Genomic DNA, 17,667 nt, shown 5'->3' with positions numbered 1-17,667 from the left:
CTCCGATTGGCGACTTACCTTTCTGATAACTCATCATTGCAAATTAGTTGCGCATAGATGAGAGGAATGAGAGCCCGATTCAGTACAGCGGGGCCAGTGTGGAGAACTGAAAGACGGAGGAATGAAATGATCAGATTTATGGATGACTCAAGAGTTTCTATGACTATACTACACTATACAGCCCGGATGCAATCAGCATAATAGGAGAGCAACTTCTTCCCAGCCACCTCGACAAACACCATTTCTACCGTCATCGTCTTCTGCCACTTTAGCACATTTTTACTTCTGCCACTACTCGAGGCAGTTAAGAACCTTTTGCATTCGTTTGTTTGACTTTTCCATCCAGCAAAAGATTTCAGCGTTCCCGATGTGTACCTAGAACTGAGCCCGCATCCCAGGACATTCGCAGGAGACCCAAAGACGTTCTAGTGGCCCACGGAGGAGGAGCAAGCAAACAATCTCAAGTTTTGTTGGCGTTAGTTTTGTAAATTGCAGGTTGCAACATTTTCATTAAATTAAGTCAAATAGCAAACAAGTGGATAGGAGCTTGGCACGGCTCAGGCAAACAATCAAGACTCCTGGCTGGCTCCTGACGAGAGTCCTGTAAACAATAATAGTTAACTGCCAGCCGGGTAAGCAGCATGGCATTACCGAAATTAAGACAGCCCTACCCTACCCTAGGGGTATCAAGTTGTCATAAGCTGAGAGGATTCCGCCAAAGGATTGCGGCGTTGCCAGGCGATGACTCTCTGATGCCTCTCCGATGAAATACCCAAACAATGATTGCAAATGTTCTAAAATTATGTTTCCATTCTCAGTGTGCTACCGATTAATCTGCGTTGCTTTTCGTGGAACGATAGGAGCAGCTCCTGCCCCAAACTCGGATGGCGAAGCCCCAAACGTCAGCTGAAACTGACAGCGTGTCCTGGTTGCACATTTTTGCCTGGCTCGACAAAAGTCAAGAGCTCACCAGCCCAAAGAGGAAGGAGGCCCTTCCCAACGTGGCATTAATTAAGTTTGTAACGACAAATGCCAACACGACACGAGACGTAAACACTCGCACAGACAGACGCCCTCCCATAAATCAGACTAGCTCCATACAAATGCAAAGCGACAACAGCAGCAGCAGGAGCAACGGGCTCAAAGGATGTCCCGAATGTCCTGGACGGGAGCCGAGTGCAGTAACGGCGTCTGCTTGGATGTCATGACGATGTTAATTTTATAAACTCTTCAGTTTTTAGCCCCCTCCCAAGCTTCTCAAACGCTTCAGCAGCTTAAACCATTCCCGCTTTTGTCGCTGTTGTTGTAGTTGTTGGTCCTGTTGGTCCTGCGTGTTTGTGTCCACGCTAGTTAGCGCCTGCGGTGGGTTTGTGTCTGTGCTGTGACGGATGTGCGTTGCGAGAGTGTGTGTGTGGCAGTGCAGCGTGTGTTTGTCTGGTGTGTTTATGTCTCCTGCTGTCTCGTTAACAGGATTTGAGGGTCGCTTTAGCATCGTCCCCGTTGCGGTTGCCGTCCTTTAATGGCTGCCTCAGATACCTTTAAATAAACTATGTATTTAAGATAGTCGTGGGTAATTTCTTACTAAATTGTCTCCGACAGCATCGCTGTTTTGATAACACTACTTCTTTTACTATTACTATTAAGTTTTATTACAACTTATTTAAAAACAAAGAAAGTTAATCGGTGCGATAGTTATATTTGTCAACATTTTTAAGGCTCTACCTTTCCGTGTAAAATAATTTCATTTTTAATCGACTTAAGGGTAAGATTTACGAGGTGTGTTCAAAAAGTAAGGTGACTCTTCAAATTTCGCGAATTTCAAATTTTTCGATTATCGATTTTTTTGTTTTGTTATATTGGTACACTCTTCCCTAACATCTGTACCAAGTTTCAATGGAACATCCTCTTTTGTTTGGTTGTGAGAGGCGTAAAGTTACAAGTTGTTTTGCGAGCTCGGCGATTTTTTGCTATCGAAAAATATGGATCAAAGGATTTGGATTTTTTGGCCAAAAACAACACCACAATAATGCCTCAGCCACCATATTCACCGGATTTGGCCCCATGTGACTTTTTCTTGTTCCCAAAACTGAAGATAATCGAAAAATTTGAAAAATTTGAAATTTGAAAAGTCACCTTACTTTTTGAACACACCTCGTATATTAAATCGATTCGAACTACAAATTACGTCGATCAAATTCAATTTACTCTATGGGAACGAACTATATATAGAGCTAACTATAGTTCGCCACATTCAAGGCCTTTTACTTTGTCTTCTTTCCTAAATTTAAAGTTTTAACTTGCTTCGATGTCTACAAGAAGAGAGCCAAATTTCAACGCTTTATATTCTGGCACGTCTTAAAGCCAGTCAGAGCTCGAATTTGCCGGCTCTGATTTATTTTAATTTTCCCAGCCACGTGCAACATATTTCTATTTGTTTGACGCGCCGCATTCTGCAGCTCGCATTTTCCAGCCAGGCGCTCCTCACATGGAAACTCGAGGGGCCACCGAAACGTAGCCTAGCAATTGAGCCTTGACTGAAGGTGGAAAGTGGGTGGCAGGAAACGCCGACTTTGCTTTGTGCAGCAGCGCGTGAATCGGTATAGGAGGTAAAAATGCAATGTCTAGGCAAACACAGAGGGCCACAGCGGAGGTGGGGCAAGTATATATATGTGTACGGATGGGTGGCTGTGGAAAAGAATTTTATTTGTTTATGGCACAGAAGGCGGCCAACAAAAAGTGCAACGCAGCTGCCGGTTAAAAAGCCGAGGAGCAGAGAAAGGACTTTTAGGACCTACCAGGTGCAACAGACTCACACACACGCACTCATTGTCAATATGGGGCGTGGAAAACTTGCAGCTGTGTGGGTGTGTCTATTGTCTGTCTGTCGCATATGCCGCATGGGTATCTTTGTATGCATTAGAGGACTGTGCGAAGATTTTGTTTTTCCGTAAGTTGTGTAAAAAGTGAAACGCCTTTTCAAACGGAAAAATAAAAACATCAGAAAAATAAGTATTCCTTACAAGACATCTAAATATAATATATTTTATTACATATGACAAAACTAAATACCCTATTTTTAATTTCAAAAATAAGTTACTAAGTTACAGAAGTAGTTAAAAGTAATCCTTGCAAAAGACTTTATATTTTTTCATTTAAAGTAGTTGTTTAATCCCAAATCATCATCAAAGTAGTAAAAGTATATAGTAGACTTTGAGTACGAGTATTTATAATACATATGGGTGTGTGTTGTAAAAGCAGCACAGCAAAAGGGAAATAAAATCAAAATGTTTATTTATGAATTAATATAAAAATGTACATAAAAATTGCGGTGTTTTCATTTAAGCCAGAAATTAATGTGTATTCAAATGCAACGGCTCTGATGACCTGGCTCAACATATGTGGCATCATTTTCAATCGTATTTGCTCAACTATTTGTAAACATTTTCCATTGTTAACCCTTTCAATACCCCTGCAAAGTGCAACATCCGAGAGCGGAGTACATAATTTAAATGGCAACTTTAAAATGTTTACCAAACGCTTCATCGTAGATGTAATGTGAATTTACGGGCCAGCAGTATCCAAACACACTCGCTGCACCACCGCAGCCATCTACTCACACCCACCGACGCATAGCCGTTCAGCAGTGTCTGTTGCTATTTGCGCTTAACCCACGAAAGGAGAGCCCTGAATAGCAGGCTACCTTTTTTCTTCTCGACTCTGCAGGCGCGAAAAGATATACCACTGAAAGGGGCCAGGAGGGAGCCTGGCAAGTTCACCATTCGACACTCAGTCAGTCGGATAGACGGACTCCCGTGCTCATTACTGTGGCAAATTTTTTGTTCACGTCCCCGCTGGATTTTAATTAAAATTAATTACATTAAGTGCAGCGAGCAAACAACAAACATCACAAACAGCATAGAAATCCGCAATCGCCGCCCGAGAAACAGAAAACCAACCAGGGCCTGGGGGAAAATCGGTAGTCGACTCTGGGATACCACTTAGGTGGGGTTGTAAAATAAATAATAAAGAGAGCTCGTCTTCTTGTCTATCATAACTTCGCAAGTCTCGATCTTTTGGGGATCTTCCTAGATAACCTGACCACAATTATGTTTACTTTAACAAGCAGAAATAATTTACTACCGGTTACATACCCTTCCGAAAACCGAAATACCCTTTAAGCTCTACGAAGGAGGTATATAAAAGTAAAAGAGCCATATTCGCAGACGGGAAAAGAGATAGAAAGAGAGTTAAGAATTGTAAAGAACGAACTCGGTAGTTAAAGCCGTAATGCCCTTTAATCGGCACTGCGCTTTGATGGCTAACGTTAAAATTTTAATTTTTTGCACAGATTTTTTGGCACACATCCTTTGGGTCAAATGGCAACTTTTTCACACAGCATTCTTTTGGAGGATGTTAGTGCAGCAGCAGATGGGAATATTTTGTTTTGAGTTGCCTAAATGAGCCTTTGAGTGTGGTTGTGGTGGCCAAGCTTTCACGATGCTAGCCGAAAAGGTGTATTTTAGAGTAAATATAATGAATGAAAATTAATATAAATAACTGACTTACTTCTTAACTAACTCCTTCCATAAGAACCCTTGTAATTATTATGTTTTAATGTCAACATTCAAATGATTCATCAGGAATACCAACTCGTTGTACAGACTGAAAACACCCCCTCCTAGTAATAGAGCTCGCGTTCTACAAAAAGTATAAAAAGTTTTTAACTAGACTTCAGCTGACAACAAAATCTAAAATACAACAATCTGGTCGAGTGGCGGGTCCGAAATCTCCCCTCAGTTGGAAACTTTTAAGCAACATCATAAAATACAACAATTGACAACATTTTTATTATTTCGCCAGCATCGTTTTTGATTTTTTGGGAAATTTCTGAATTTTTCTGAGCAATTAAATGTTGCCACTTGGCAGCAAAAGTTGCGCATAGAAAAGTTGCCCGGCCGAAGTTGCAGAGCGAAACTCGTCAGGCGAAAGAGGAAAAGTAAAAGCAAAAATCGAAGCCAACCTCCCTGGGGGAACGCAGATCCGAAACCGACAATAAATGACAATAAAAATAAGCCAAAGGAAAACATTCCGTAGTGCCAGCAAGGAAAATCATAAATAAAACGCATGTAATCCACGATTGAGTGCTTAACTTGATGCCATCGAAGTCGGCGGTCTATCTGGAACACGGTGGCAGGCGGGGCAAGTATTTACATTTGTGGCTGATGCGGTTGCCATATTGAAAAGCCATCAATCATTTGGCCTCGCGCAGCCAGCGAAGCAAGAAATTTGTCAGTTCGGCAAAAATTCAACGTCCGTGGGATGTTTTGCCCCACTGCATGCAATGGCTCAATCTGACGGCGACTTTAAGGACCTTTAAGTGGGGCGACTGGTGGATGAGGTGGTGGGTGAGCTGAGAGCTGGTGGGTGAGGTGGCAAAAACAGGCAACAAAACATCTGAAAGCGGCAAATGAATGGCTGAACAGATAGAAGCACCAGGCGAGCCAGGCAAAGTGAGTGTGGCAGGACAAGGCAGGAGTGGCCATAGAGCAAAAGTTTACATAACATTAAACAAAGCGCACAATGGCACGAAAGCAGACTTAAGGACCCTGCTGATGAGTGCGAAATGGAGGGCGATGGAGGGGGAATTGCGGCCAAGAAAAGAAAATTTGTTTAGAGTTTCTGCCCCTGCCAAGTCAAACAAAAACGAGTTGCGCATAATGAAGCACAAATGCACAATGGACTCCAAGGACTTGAGGCCGGACCCGGGATACATTTTACAAATGTAGCCACCAGCTCTCGAGCTGCTCTTTTTGCGCTCCAGGAGCACTCCTGGACAGCAGAATAAGAAGAGGAAGGGGTGCCCGGAGAATGGAGAAATCTATGCCAAATTATCGGCAAGGCAACCGCAGAACTTAAACGCTGAGTTTCACTTTCCCGGCCAACTGGCGAAACTTTGCCAACCGTTATAAGAAATTATTTCATTAACAACTTCAATTGGCAGTCGTTAGTGGCAACTTTCCCTCCGCCCCAGTCAAAGTTTTGGGGCAAGTTTGCGCGTTTTATTTGCAGCAAATGTTATAATCGTGTTAGTAGCCTAACTTGCGAATAACTGTTTACCAATGAGTGAACTTTGCCAGTCTTGTAAGGACTTGCGTGCACACAATAGGCCAGGAGCCAGGGACCTCAGCCGTCCGGATCTCCAGATCTCGAAAGCAAATCCCCGATTTGCATAGTCGGTGGCAAAAAGTGTGCTGCGCCCCACTAGCACTAATCCCTCTTTATGGCCGACTGGGCCATAAACTGAGCGCACTTAATATAAAACATGCTTAAACGCGGCTGCTCCCTCCGTGCGGCCATAAATAAATTATGAAAAACGCTTAACTACTTTCGACAGCTTATAAACGCCTACAAAATGGAACGCCCCACAACTATTCCGGGTGTTGATTTACAGTTGCATATTCCTTGAGCGGCCCGAGTAGCTCGTCCTTCCTGCCAGCTCGTCGGTTGGGACTGCGGTTGCTCGTAAAGCAATTCATTTCCCTTATGCATTTTGTATGTGTGTGCCAAGGAGGCCAGGTACCACAGAACCCTAGTATCCTTGTATCCTTGTACCCTTTCAGCCTTGTAACCAGCCCATCCACGACGCCAGGAACGTCTGGAAATGGCGCAACGGAAGCGCTTTTCAATGAAATTTATGACGCATGGAAACATTAGACGATCGTTGACGTTTACAAGTCGGAGGCCGCCCACCTTACAGCTTATGGCTATATATGTTGGCCATATAGCCTAGATGGCTAACGCCCTGACACCGAGCGATTTATGAGTTCAGCAAAGTTGGCCGTTGCTGTCTGATTCGCTAATTTTGAGGTGTTATCGCTGCCGAAAGAATTTCAATTAAATATTATTTATGTGGTCCCGAAAAGTTGTCAACTTGATGGGCGCTTGAGGAGCGGAATCCCACCTTTAAGGCCTTCATCTGAGGGAGACCAAAAGAGGACCGGGTTTCCTTAAATTTTTTTGCTATCTCACTTGCGGGTGAAATGGGTGGGTGCAAAGGCTTTGTTTTTTGCTGGCGTTTACCAAATGGCGTTCCCCGAAACGGAAAAGCTGGAAAAGGGGTCTGCACTCGCTGGTCGTGTAAGCAGCCAAGCAGCGGAAATGATTCGTCGTAATTTTCCTTTGTGTAATCAACTCCTTTGTAGGGAATATTTTGTATGTTCATATGCCCTGCCGACGCCGTCGCTCTTGAATCCCGATTCCCGACACTGGACTCCCGACTCTGCGCTCCCGACTCCAAGGAGTCGGCAAAGTTGGCGTGGGTGTACGAGTATACCTCCGACGCCCTGTGAAGTACGCTTTTAGGCGTTCTCCTTTATAGTTTTATTTTTCTCTGCCGCTGAAAACTTTTCTGCCGCTAGATTTCACGCTCTCTTGAGTTTTCTACAATTTAGTGGATCAAGTCCACTACGTTGCCTTTGCGCAATTTAATGAGATTTCCCTGGGCGAGGGGAGTTAATAATTATGCAAATATTTCAATTATTGAATGCCAGGACAGTCACCCTCCCATTTGGCTTTAATTCCCTGGCCGGAGAATTTCAACGCCTGCCAACCCACTTCAAGTCGGGCAGGTGGTTTTCCGCATCCCAACCATCCCAGCCAACTTATTATCGCTCCATCTATCCGGTTCTGATTATTACGAAGTCTGGCTGTCAGCGAGTCCAAGACATCCACTTAATTTCTGAGATGCTGCTGTGGGCGAAGTTTAACGCCATAAATTGATCATTATTCTGTTTTGCAGGAGATTGTTGTTCCATCAAGTTGACTGAGTGTAATGAAGGTGAAAATATTGCCTCCAAGGATTCAGCAAAAGATTCTCAAGGGATATTTCGGTTGTTCTGTGGCTTAGTTTTTAGATCACCCAACTAGAATTAAACGGAATTATGTTAGGTAAGCATCGAAACACAAATTAAGAATGGAAAAGTTAAGAATAGTACCATAAGTTATATCGTTAATCACATATTTAAGCAGGTTCTAAATGCTTTATGAATCCTTATATACCCCAATGATTCATCGAGGGAATGTGGAAACCTCTCCCGCAGAAAAGGAAATGTCTCACAACCCGTAGTCGTGGCAAACGGAAAGCAAAACGACTGCTGGCCATCATATGGACATCAAAGCGTTGTACAAACATTTAAAGATCAAAAAGCCAAAAGCCCATTTAACCCGGCCCAGGACGACACCCACACTGGCGAGGACCCACGCATACATGTGTTCCACCATGGTCAAACAGCTGCCGTTCCGTGTTGATAGAGACCTAAAGAACATGGGCCGGAGCGGGCGGAGGCAGGACTGACCGCTCACTCCTTGCGGGCCTGCCCGGCTTGTCGGTTGCATTAATAAAAATTGTTCACCATATTGGTAAATCCATTATGAATATTACGGGCGAGCAGCAGGCAGAAGGCCTATCCAGGGTGGCTCCTGCTCCGGGGAAGGAGGTTGGGAAAGGCCTGGGCTTTGGCCTGTGATGCTGGACTCAGGCGTAGCAGACCCAGGGCTGTGAGGTGCTGGAGTGCAGCATGAAAAGATTGAAATTGAAATTTGTGTTCCTGCATTGGAGGCCCACTGATCCCCGTACGTTCCCCGCATCCTGCTGCGGTGGCTCCGTCCGCTCCCCTCGACCACCAAACCCCCGCCTGCCACCGTAATTGTGTGCGAAAAGCAAAGCAAATGTTTACGTAATAAATTTACGTGATTGAAATATGTCGAGTTGGCAACAAAAATGGCCAACGACTGGCCCGCCCCCCTATTTATCCCCTATCTGTGCAGTCTGGCTAACGAATCCGGAATCCCGAATTCCGAATCCGGAATCCGTTCTTCCCGGCTGTGGCGTGAATTTGTACACATGTACGGCGTCGAGTGCGAGTATCAGAGGGGGCGGGCGAAAGAGTTGGTCATTTTTATTAGTTGCCAAAGCGCTTGGCGGTTGTTGCTGTTGGCTGTTGGCTGTTCGCTGTTCGCTGTCCGTTGCCTGAAAAACCGCAATTTGTGCAAAAATTATGAAACGAGACTTTGGGCAAACACAATCAGCGCTTGGGTAAGTTTTTATGCATTTAAATTAGTGTGTTCCTTGTATGGGAAGAGGAAACCCTAGGAAGGATATGCCGAAGGACAAAGAGGCGGATGAGTGCAGCGGATTTGGGGGAACCATTCGATAGGCATAATTGCAGCACCGAAGCAGATAATGGTTTTTGAGAGTAGGATAAACCTCTCTTGGTTGCATTTTCCTGTAAGCGAGTCACGACTTTCCCCGAGTTGACAGCATTTCCCGTCCAGCATTCGCACCTTGTCAGCTGGTCCTTCCTCCCAGACTCTGGGTCTCCATCAACCACGACGAGTTCAGATGGCAAACTAAAATGGATGCGAAAGAAAAACCTAACCACGCGCAATTTGTCGTGTGTGGATGTGGAAATTGATCCAAGTGATTTTCCTACCCACTCCGCCGCTGTCTGAAAAGTATTTACTGCGTCGTCAGTCATTCAATTTATCGCATTTCTTTGGCCCGAGTCAAGCCGAGCCAAGCAAACTAAACCAAACAGAGGAATCTGTCAGGGCGCTCCCGTCAACTCCGTCTTTGGATTTGGCTCCTCCTTTTCCAGCTCCGTCCCCCTCGACGACATCCTCCGCCGACGATGGCGATGGCGACAAGTTCATACGTCTTATGACTTCCCGTTGACGGAAGTGTGTGCCCGTGAGTGGGACCCGGAGATGCTGGGGAAGCGACTTCTTTTGGGTCTCGGGTGCAGCTTACATCGAAATCACTTTTATAATTGGCACGCAGCCAGGCAAAGAAAAACCCAAAAAGGATATCTGTGTGTGGGAGGGGAGGCAAGGAAAATAGAGAGCAGACAAGCTTAAACTGTCTGCAAGGTTTTTCCCCAGATCTCTGGCAGCGATGTCTGCAAATACCATTTGTCAGATATGACGTTATATTAATTGAAATTACTTTCGGGCTTCAAGAGTGACCCAAAGTCAATTCAATTCTATCAAGTCTATGAAATAATGAATGGCAAAACAGGACAACGCAGGACAAAGCACGAGGCACAAAACGGTCACCCTAATTGAATTGGTAAATATTTAAATAAATATAACCGCAGATAATTAAAACAACAAAAGCCAAGCGACAGCGATGGATGGACACGTCTAAATTAAGAGCTCGTCGGCAGTAACGGAAAAAATAAAATGGGATTGCGGTGGTCAAGGGGCGAAGGGGAGCGAGGACGCCCAGGTGAATGGGCGCTCATGTCACATTCCGACCACAAAAGCAATTAAATTTCCAATTAAATTGCATTCACTTTGCTACATTTTGGTCCGGTGAAAATGCGACGCGATTTATTTAAATTGTTAATTAGGAAAGGCAATTCCGATGACAAATTGATCAGCTCCCCAGGAGTGGGAGCTGTTGTCCGTAGCTTCTTCTAAATGCTAAACGCTGAATGCTGAATGCTAAATGCCACTTTCAGCTCTGACTAGACCCCAAAATATATTTAAGGCATCCATTCCATGAATAACTTTTCTGTTTTTACAAAGAGTGGATTACAGCAATTACAACAATTTTAGCATGGAAAACTTAGGACGAGGGAGGGAGACAGACAAAAAAGACATAATTTTTCGTAAGCGTTTTTATAGTGTTGTCATGTACGATTAATTGCGGCTCATTAAACTTTATACGGCGGCAGACGCTCAAACGGTTTCCGTGCCAACTCCATCTAGCCTTCTGGCTTTGGGGTTCGGGGTCACCACTAAGCCAGCCGGAACGGACCCTTGTTTGGAGCTTTGACCAAACCCCCAGGAGTTTCCGAATTTATTCTCTGTGTGTGTGCTAATTGCGCCAATGCACCGTGACTCGATTTCCGGAATATACAAGAAGCTGTTTGGGCCGGAGTTTCTGGCGATACTCAGTGAGTATTGGCTGGGAAAGATAGACTTGAAACTCCTGAAGGTCAGGCAGTTCAAGTTTGAATTCACAAAAATTGTACTAAAAGTTCACGTTTATACGAAAGATACCTTTAGGAAATTTGAAAAGCTAGAGTGCAGCTAGTCGATGGTTAGTTCACGTTATACAGCCATTAGTAAAAAGGGAAATATTGTATATGTTGATAAATATCTAAAAGGTAGAAAAAAGCGTGTCTTCTTGCCCGGGAATACATTCTTTATCAGAATCACACTATCTGGTTACGGTTGAACTGGCCCTATAATCTGGCTGTTTATCGAAGCGAAGAAAAAGTCCTTTAGATCAAAACCTTTAAGACTTACATTAAATAAATTAGTTGATATAATTATCAAAGAAGAAACTTAATTAAAAATGTTATTTCTTTGTCATAACTTATCTCAAAAATGTAATTTGTTTAATAACAAAATTTACAAAACAAAAAGTTTACAAAAATTGAACACTTTTGCAGAATTTAAAAAACTTAAAACTTTAACCAAAAAATTCAAAAACTAAGTATGGCATACGTCAAAGTTATTTACGTATTTCTAAACCTACATAAGTTTGTTATAAAACAGAATATTAATTCGAACGAATAAACACTTCGAAGGACGTTTTATGTAGGCAGCTAAGTAAAATTTAAACAGAATTATATATATATGTGATTCTTTGAAATTATTTAAGCGTATAAAAGCATAAAAGCAAACCTTTTTTTGGCTCAGTACATCAGGTCTTAAAAAGTTCAGAATTAGCTCATTTTGAATCAAAAAGTTGTATACTATTAACATTCTATTCTTAACCGATTATCCTTAATTTGAAAACAAAATTAGGTGTAACTGAACTCCAATCGTAATATTTACTGAGGTTAAGGGTAAAATTTTACCAAAATCTATTAAATTTCGTGAGTTTACTGAAAAAACTATTCGTTAAATATGTTGAAATTTTTATACGGCATACAGTCGGCACTGGCACAAAATTAATTCGTACACCCAAGAGTGGCAAGTTCTTTTCTTTAATATCTCGAGAAATATGCAACGGAAATTAAAATGTAATATCTTAAATGAAAGATATACATTTCGAGCATATATTTTAGGTATAGAATTGACAAGTTTTAACTTAAATACTAGATAATTTCCTTAATAACACAAAAAAGGCAAATTAGTCGTACTTATTCTTGACTTCTATTTCTGAATTCAACGGTAATCCGCGATTCTTTCTTGAACTGTACTTCGGAGCAACCTTCGGTGTACTATACTCAAAGTTTTTTAGTTAGTTTCGCTGCGCTTCTAGATTTTTGAAAAACTATTATGAAAAAAAGCTTGAAGGCCCCAGATATTGACACCACGGAAGGAGCATAAAGTTGTAAATATAGCATTACAAAATCCCAGAACAACATCTACAACAATTCTTAAAACCCATCCGGAACACCCCGCACAATGCTGGTATACATGGTAGAGTTGCTCGTAAAACACCATTGATTTCTGATTATAAAAACAATGCGTTTGGAAATCACAAAAGAGCTTGCTTACATAAGCAGGAATCATTTTGGGAGAACGTTATATTTCTTGACACAAGATCTTTGTGATCTATTTTAGTAAGGCTGAAAGGCAGATTAAGATTTCAAGAACGATTTATTGTTGCTCATTTATACTCAAACCAAAATAAGGTGCCTCATTTTAAATTCCATTTTTATTTGAGTGTATTTAAAAAAATCTTGAACAATAATTCCAACTTAAAGTTCTATATCTCTAAAAAACACCCTTTATAAGATTAATATAAGGAAGGTGACTGTTAAAAATAAATTATAACAAAAAAAGGAATAGTGTAAGCAAGTCCACCTTTATCTGAAATTAATGATGTATTCTCGACTGCGTTTAAGACAGTTTCCAAACATAATCTGCAAAACAGATCGAAATCACATATTAACTCAGGGCTTGTATTTCTGTCAAAATATACCGCATTAAAAGCGGACCCTAAAAGTATACCCCTAATTTATCTCTGATGCTGTGTGCCTAGGCAACTCCACCATTTTCACTTAATAAAGCGCCATCTAGGTCTTAACTCTTGCAGACCTCATTGGGCGCGATTCAGATATACAAAATCACCATAATACTGTACCAATACATTGCCGTAACAGAGCCTTAGAACTATTCTCTAGCGAACTTACTATAACTGAAGTCCTTTAAAATATTATAGAGTTATTAATAAATAGGCATATAAATCTGTCGATTTGGTTTGACCGCCTTAAAAATGGTTTGTTTATGTAAGTCAATTAAATAAAACCGATTTTAAATCACATTTACTATCTATCTTAAAAGTAACATATCAATTTAAAACTTTTCGACATTTTGTTAAGATTATAAAAAAATGAAGCCCAAATATGACTTCGAAGTTCTAAGGTTTAGTGCTTTTCTTATGATATATCTTATATATTGATGAACAGCTGAAACATAGAATCGGCGCTTCTCTAACCTTTCATAGTTTCTGAAGAGCAGTAAAACCATTTACTCTATTAGAAATTGATTGTTAATTATAAGTTTCTGGTTCTAACATAATTTCCATAATTTCTGGTATCCAACAAATTTAAGGCTACAGACGTTTGTGATGTTATTTAATAGGTATAAGCCCTTCCACTATATTTGAAATGAAAATTTGGCTTCCAATTAAAACGTCAAGTGACAAAGCGGCAACAATAAATGGCCGAAAAAGAGCTGCAAAAGTACGGAAATGCCTGCGTCGGATTGCAATTGTTGTGCCAATGGCTGCCATTTATTTATTTGCAGCGATCTTTGGAGCCAAATGCGGCTGATGACGATGCCGATGACGAGCATTCAAAATAGAAGGCAGAATTTGGGAATGTTTTCAAATCAAATATCGGTAGTTGTCAGGGGGAACTCCGTGCTCCTCGCTCCTCGCTCCTCGCTCCTCGCTTCGAGCTGCCTTGCTGGCTGACGTTGATTGCCTTTGACTGCGTATTTATTTGTATGGTCCGTCAGTCAGGATTCAGTCCGCTGGTCAGTCGGTTTGGTTACATTTTTTCCGAGAGTGTTGCAGTGCTTTGTTTTGTTTCTGCTCTTTGCATGTTGCGTCATTTTCATTTTCATTTTCATTTTGTGCTCTATTGAGTTGTGTGTTTTACGCTTTTTGTCAACATTTTGTTTCCAGCGGCTTTTGTGTACTTTTTCACAGAGTTCGCTGCTGCCTTTAATGAAATGTTTTGACTTCGGCCCAGCCCCACCGACATGCACCCTCCATCAGAGCAATGTTTAAATATCACTGGGATTTCGACTTTGAAATCAATTTTAAAGAACGCTTAAAGCCTTTAACCGGCGCCAATACTATACGTTTTTATTACATGTTTAGCAGCCTAATCAAAGAGCCACTTGAGAGGACTTTAGCTGGTATGGATCCTGGTTTTATTTTCTGCCTAACGCACGCTAAGCGTAATAAACACGTTTGTCTCCATCCCTTTATCCATCCATCACTTTGGGCCAGGTTCATCAATTGGTTTAATGACGCAGCAAAGTATGCAACAAAATAATACAAGCCGACTGCCATGAAGGACCAGAATCCCCAGGCGAAGCCAGACAACGCCGCATTCAGAGTCTTTCACTTGAAATCACTTGAACAGCTTGCACAGCTTGCACATTTATGCAACTCACTTCACACAAACGGATTCGGATTTGGCCTCGGATTACTGCAAAAATCACTTCCCGGCAATGCACGGCTCCTCCTCCTCGGCCGCCCATTACGATGCAGTCAACTCTGAAATTGCTTGGATTGGCGTTTGTTTAGCAACTGTCGCAAGCTCCTTTGCCACCCCTCCCCTCGACTACGAAAATCTGCCGATGCTGCACTTGACCAACTGGCAAAGAGCAATTTTAGTCCAAAAATTTTAATTGAATCTGAAGTGTCGAATAGGCGGCAAGAAAATCAATAGTGGTTTAAGCCCAGGCGACTCGGCGAACAGCCAGTCTAAAAGACAATTGTTGCAGTTTCAAGTGCTGGTCATCTGTTTTTACAGTCACGTACAGCTTCATATAAGGGCAACCCGTCAATAGCTTGGCTCTTAACAAGCCCTAATATTACCTATTAAAACCATTCAGTAGCAATGTCTTTTGCGCGGTATTTTCTTAATACAAATTATTAATTCCCAAGAGGAGGGGAAAGGAAGATCAAATTGCTGGTTAGGAAAATACGAAAAATATATTTTATACTCCTCCGCACCAGATTATATCTATCTATTATACAACAATTACACCACATGAATTATTCAAAAGAGATTTGTTGCTTTGCTTTATGGTAAATATGATAAATTACCGCACAGCAATATTAAATTACCCATTGGATCAAGTTAAGCTTTTAAGGAAAACTCCTCAGACGTGAAAACAGAATCTAACCTTACACAATCTTAATATGCTTGAAAATCCTAAGACTTCGCTGCCATTAATTGCTTTTACTTTTATGTGGACCTCGAACACAAATTATTCGATCTTTTCATGACAGTAAACTCTCCAATTTAGTTCTTCGACTGCTGCCTGCATTTGCGAAATAGATACCAGATCGCTTTATGTTTTTTTTTTTTACCCAACTAATGAATTTAGAATATAAGAAGATCTTTTGGCTTACCATTTAGTTAGTTTTCGAAGTCGAGACTGGCACTCTATTTAAATCGATATTTTGGATTTTCACATTTTCCAACACTTATAACAACTTTATTAGGTATGTTTCTAAATCGCACTTTTTCCGTTTACAACTCGGAAACTCTTTCTTCTTTTTTCACTGCTCACTATCAGTATGTAAGTACTGGCAATGCAACTACAGTCTTTTCCCGAAGTTTCAGTTTTTTCGTGTACTGCTTGGCTAATCTAAGAAAATGCTGCAGAAAGCACAAGTAAGTAGGGTATAGTCAACTAGGGTTTAGTCAAGGTTATAATTAAGCATTTCGATAACTGCCCTACTACATTTCACAACCATTTATAGTTTAAGCGAGCGAGTTCTTGGGTATTTTTCCGCTTGCTTGCGATCAAGCGATCAAGCCAAGAAAGGAAATGCGAGGTCTAAGAACTATATTAGCACATTAACGGGTTCCTAAGCTAGTCGGGGTCGTCACAAGCGTTATAAAATAATTACTTCTATTTCTATGAATACGGAAAGGTTTCTTATTCGTTATTGATATTGTCCAAGTCCTGGTGTCGTTATATCGAGTTTGACTTAGGTCAGTTACGTTCTCAAAGTTTCCTGACCTAGGTCAGTGCTAGAGGCGATATGTTTACATGGCTCCTTCGAGCTGATAAGTGGAAATCAAAGTCACGGACCGTACACACACGCACAGAAAGGAAGACTCTGGGAAATGTTTTTGGGAAAATATTTGCTTCGGACGCCGGCTCCTTGTCGTTAGCAACCTTTCATGACCGTAATTCGCGCAAAACTGATCCTTAACGCATTCCGAAAAAGCGTAAGCTCGCCTTCGCCTGCGAATTGTGCAACGAACACGAACCTATCCAACTGCGCGAGTCCTTGGGGCAGCCGACGACGAGGCGAAGCCACTGACGACGAGTTCGCACGAGGACCTTTACGAACTGCCAACCGGCAAATAAGGAGCCAACTGAGCTGCGAAGTAGTAACGCCAGCTGCAACAGCAACATCTACAATTTCGGCAAAAACGACGATTGCAGCCAGCCGATGAAGGGCCATTATCCAGTAATACGGAGATAAAACTGAAGTTGCATCGACAAAAAAATATTTGCAAAAAAATCTCTATGGAGTGTTCTATTTTTATTTGCCATTTAACTAAGCAGTTTGAATTTTCCTTCAAGTCGAATATTTCCTCATGGCACGGTATGCAACAGCATTTCGTTTGAGGTAACTCACCATCGAACACGTTGGCTCTCCAATTCGCCTCGAACAAGAACACTGGCAACAAGTACAGCCCCCTCTCGAAACTCTACACACTCTCCGCAGTAAGTTTCAAGCTCAAACATTAACTGGGAGCTTTTCCAAAGTACACTGAGATAAAAATTAAGAAATTAAAAGAAAAAATAAAATCTAGTAAAAAATTCTATAAACCAGCAGGATATAACCATGCATTTGACCTCTTTTCGATGTATACTTTAAAGAATATATATTCTTGATCAGTATCAATAGCAAAGTCGATTAAGCCCTGTCCGTCCGTCCGTATGAACGCTGAGGTCTTAGGAACTATAAGAGATACAAAGTTGAGGTTATTGAGGTCCCTAAGCAGCGCAAGTTCATTTTCATTGTTCATTGTTCATTGCCACGCCCAGTTCATTTCCACTCTAACGACCACAAATCACGAAAAACTAAAATCGCTAAAATCTCAGGAACTATTAGAGCTAGAAAGGTAAATTTAAGTTTGTTTAATCTTGAGATGCCAGCGCATCTTATGATGCTACCATTATCCGGCCACACCCACTTTTACGCCCACCAAGCTCGATAGACAGTTATCGGTTTTTTTTTGTAGAAAAGCAGATAAGGTATGTAGTTTTTTATAATGAACCCAATGCGAAAGGTTTTCCCCATCTAACGCCCGGAAAACCAAAAATAAGAAAATCTCGGGAACTATAAGAGCTAGGAAGTTCCGCTTAGGAATTTATATTTTTGAGATGCCTTCGTTTGACCTTGCATAACATATTTTTGTCAACATCTATCGATTTACC

At 41.6% G+C, this 17,667-nt stretch overlaps 1 protein-coding gene across 1 annotated transcript in view; it reads right to left on the bottom strand.

The window, feature by feature from the left end:
* The window catches only part of LOC108116724 (mushroom body large-type Kenyon cell-specific protein 1), a 50,841-nt gene extending 34,845 nt beyond the window's left edge, over positions 1-15,996 (bottom strand). Inside the window, exons 1-2 of the mRNA XM_041818218.1 lie at positions 15,617-15,996; positions 19-106 (exon numbers count right to left, since the gene is read on the bottom strand). Of these exons, the coding sequence (XP_041674152.1) occupies positions 19-37 (19 nt within the window). The 5' untranslated portion in view covers positions 38-106; positions 15,617-15,996. The remainder of the gene's footprint in view (positions 1-18; positions 107-15,616) is intronic.
* Positions 15,997-17,667: the final 1,671 nt, after the last annotated feature.

The sequence above is a fragment of the Drosophila eugracilis genome, unplaced genomic scaffold, assembly GCF_018153835.1.
Source record: "Drosophila eugracilis isolate 14026-0451.02 unplaced genomic scaffold, ASM1815383v1 contig_2154, whole genome shotgun sequence".
NCBI classification, from domain to species: Eukaryota; Metazoa; Arthropoda; class Insecta; order Diptera; family Drosophilidae; genus Drosophila; species Drosophila eugracilis.
Note: the sequence above shows the minus strand (reverse complement) of the source record. Positions and strands in the feature narration are given on the sequence as shown.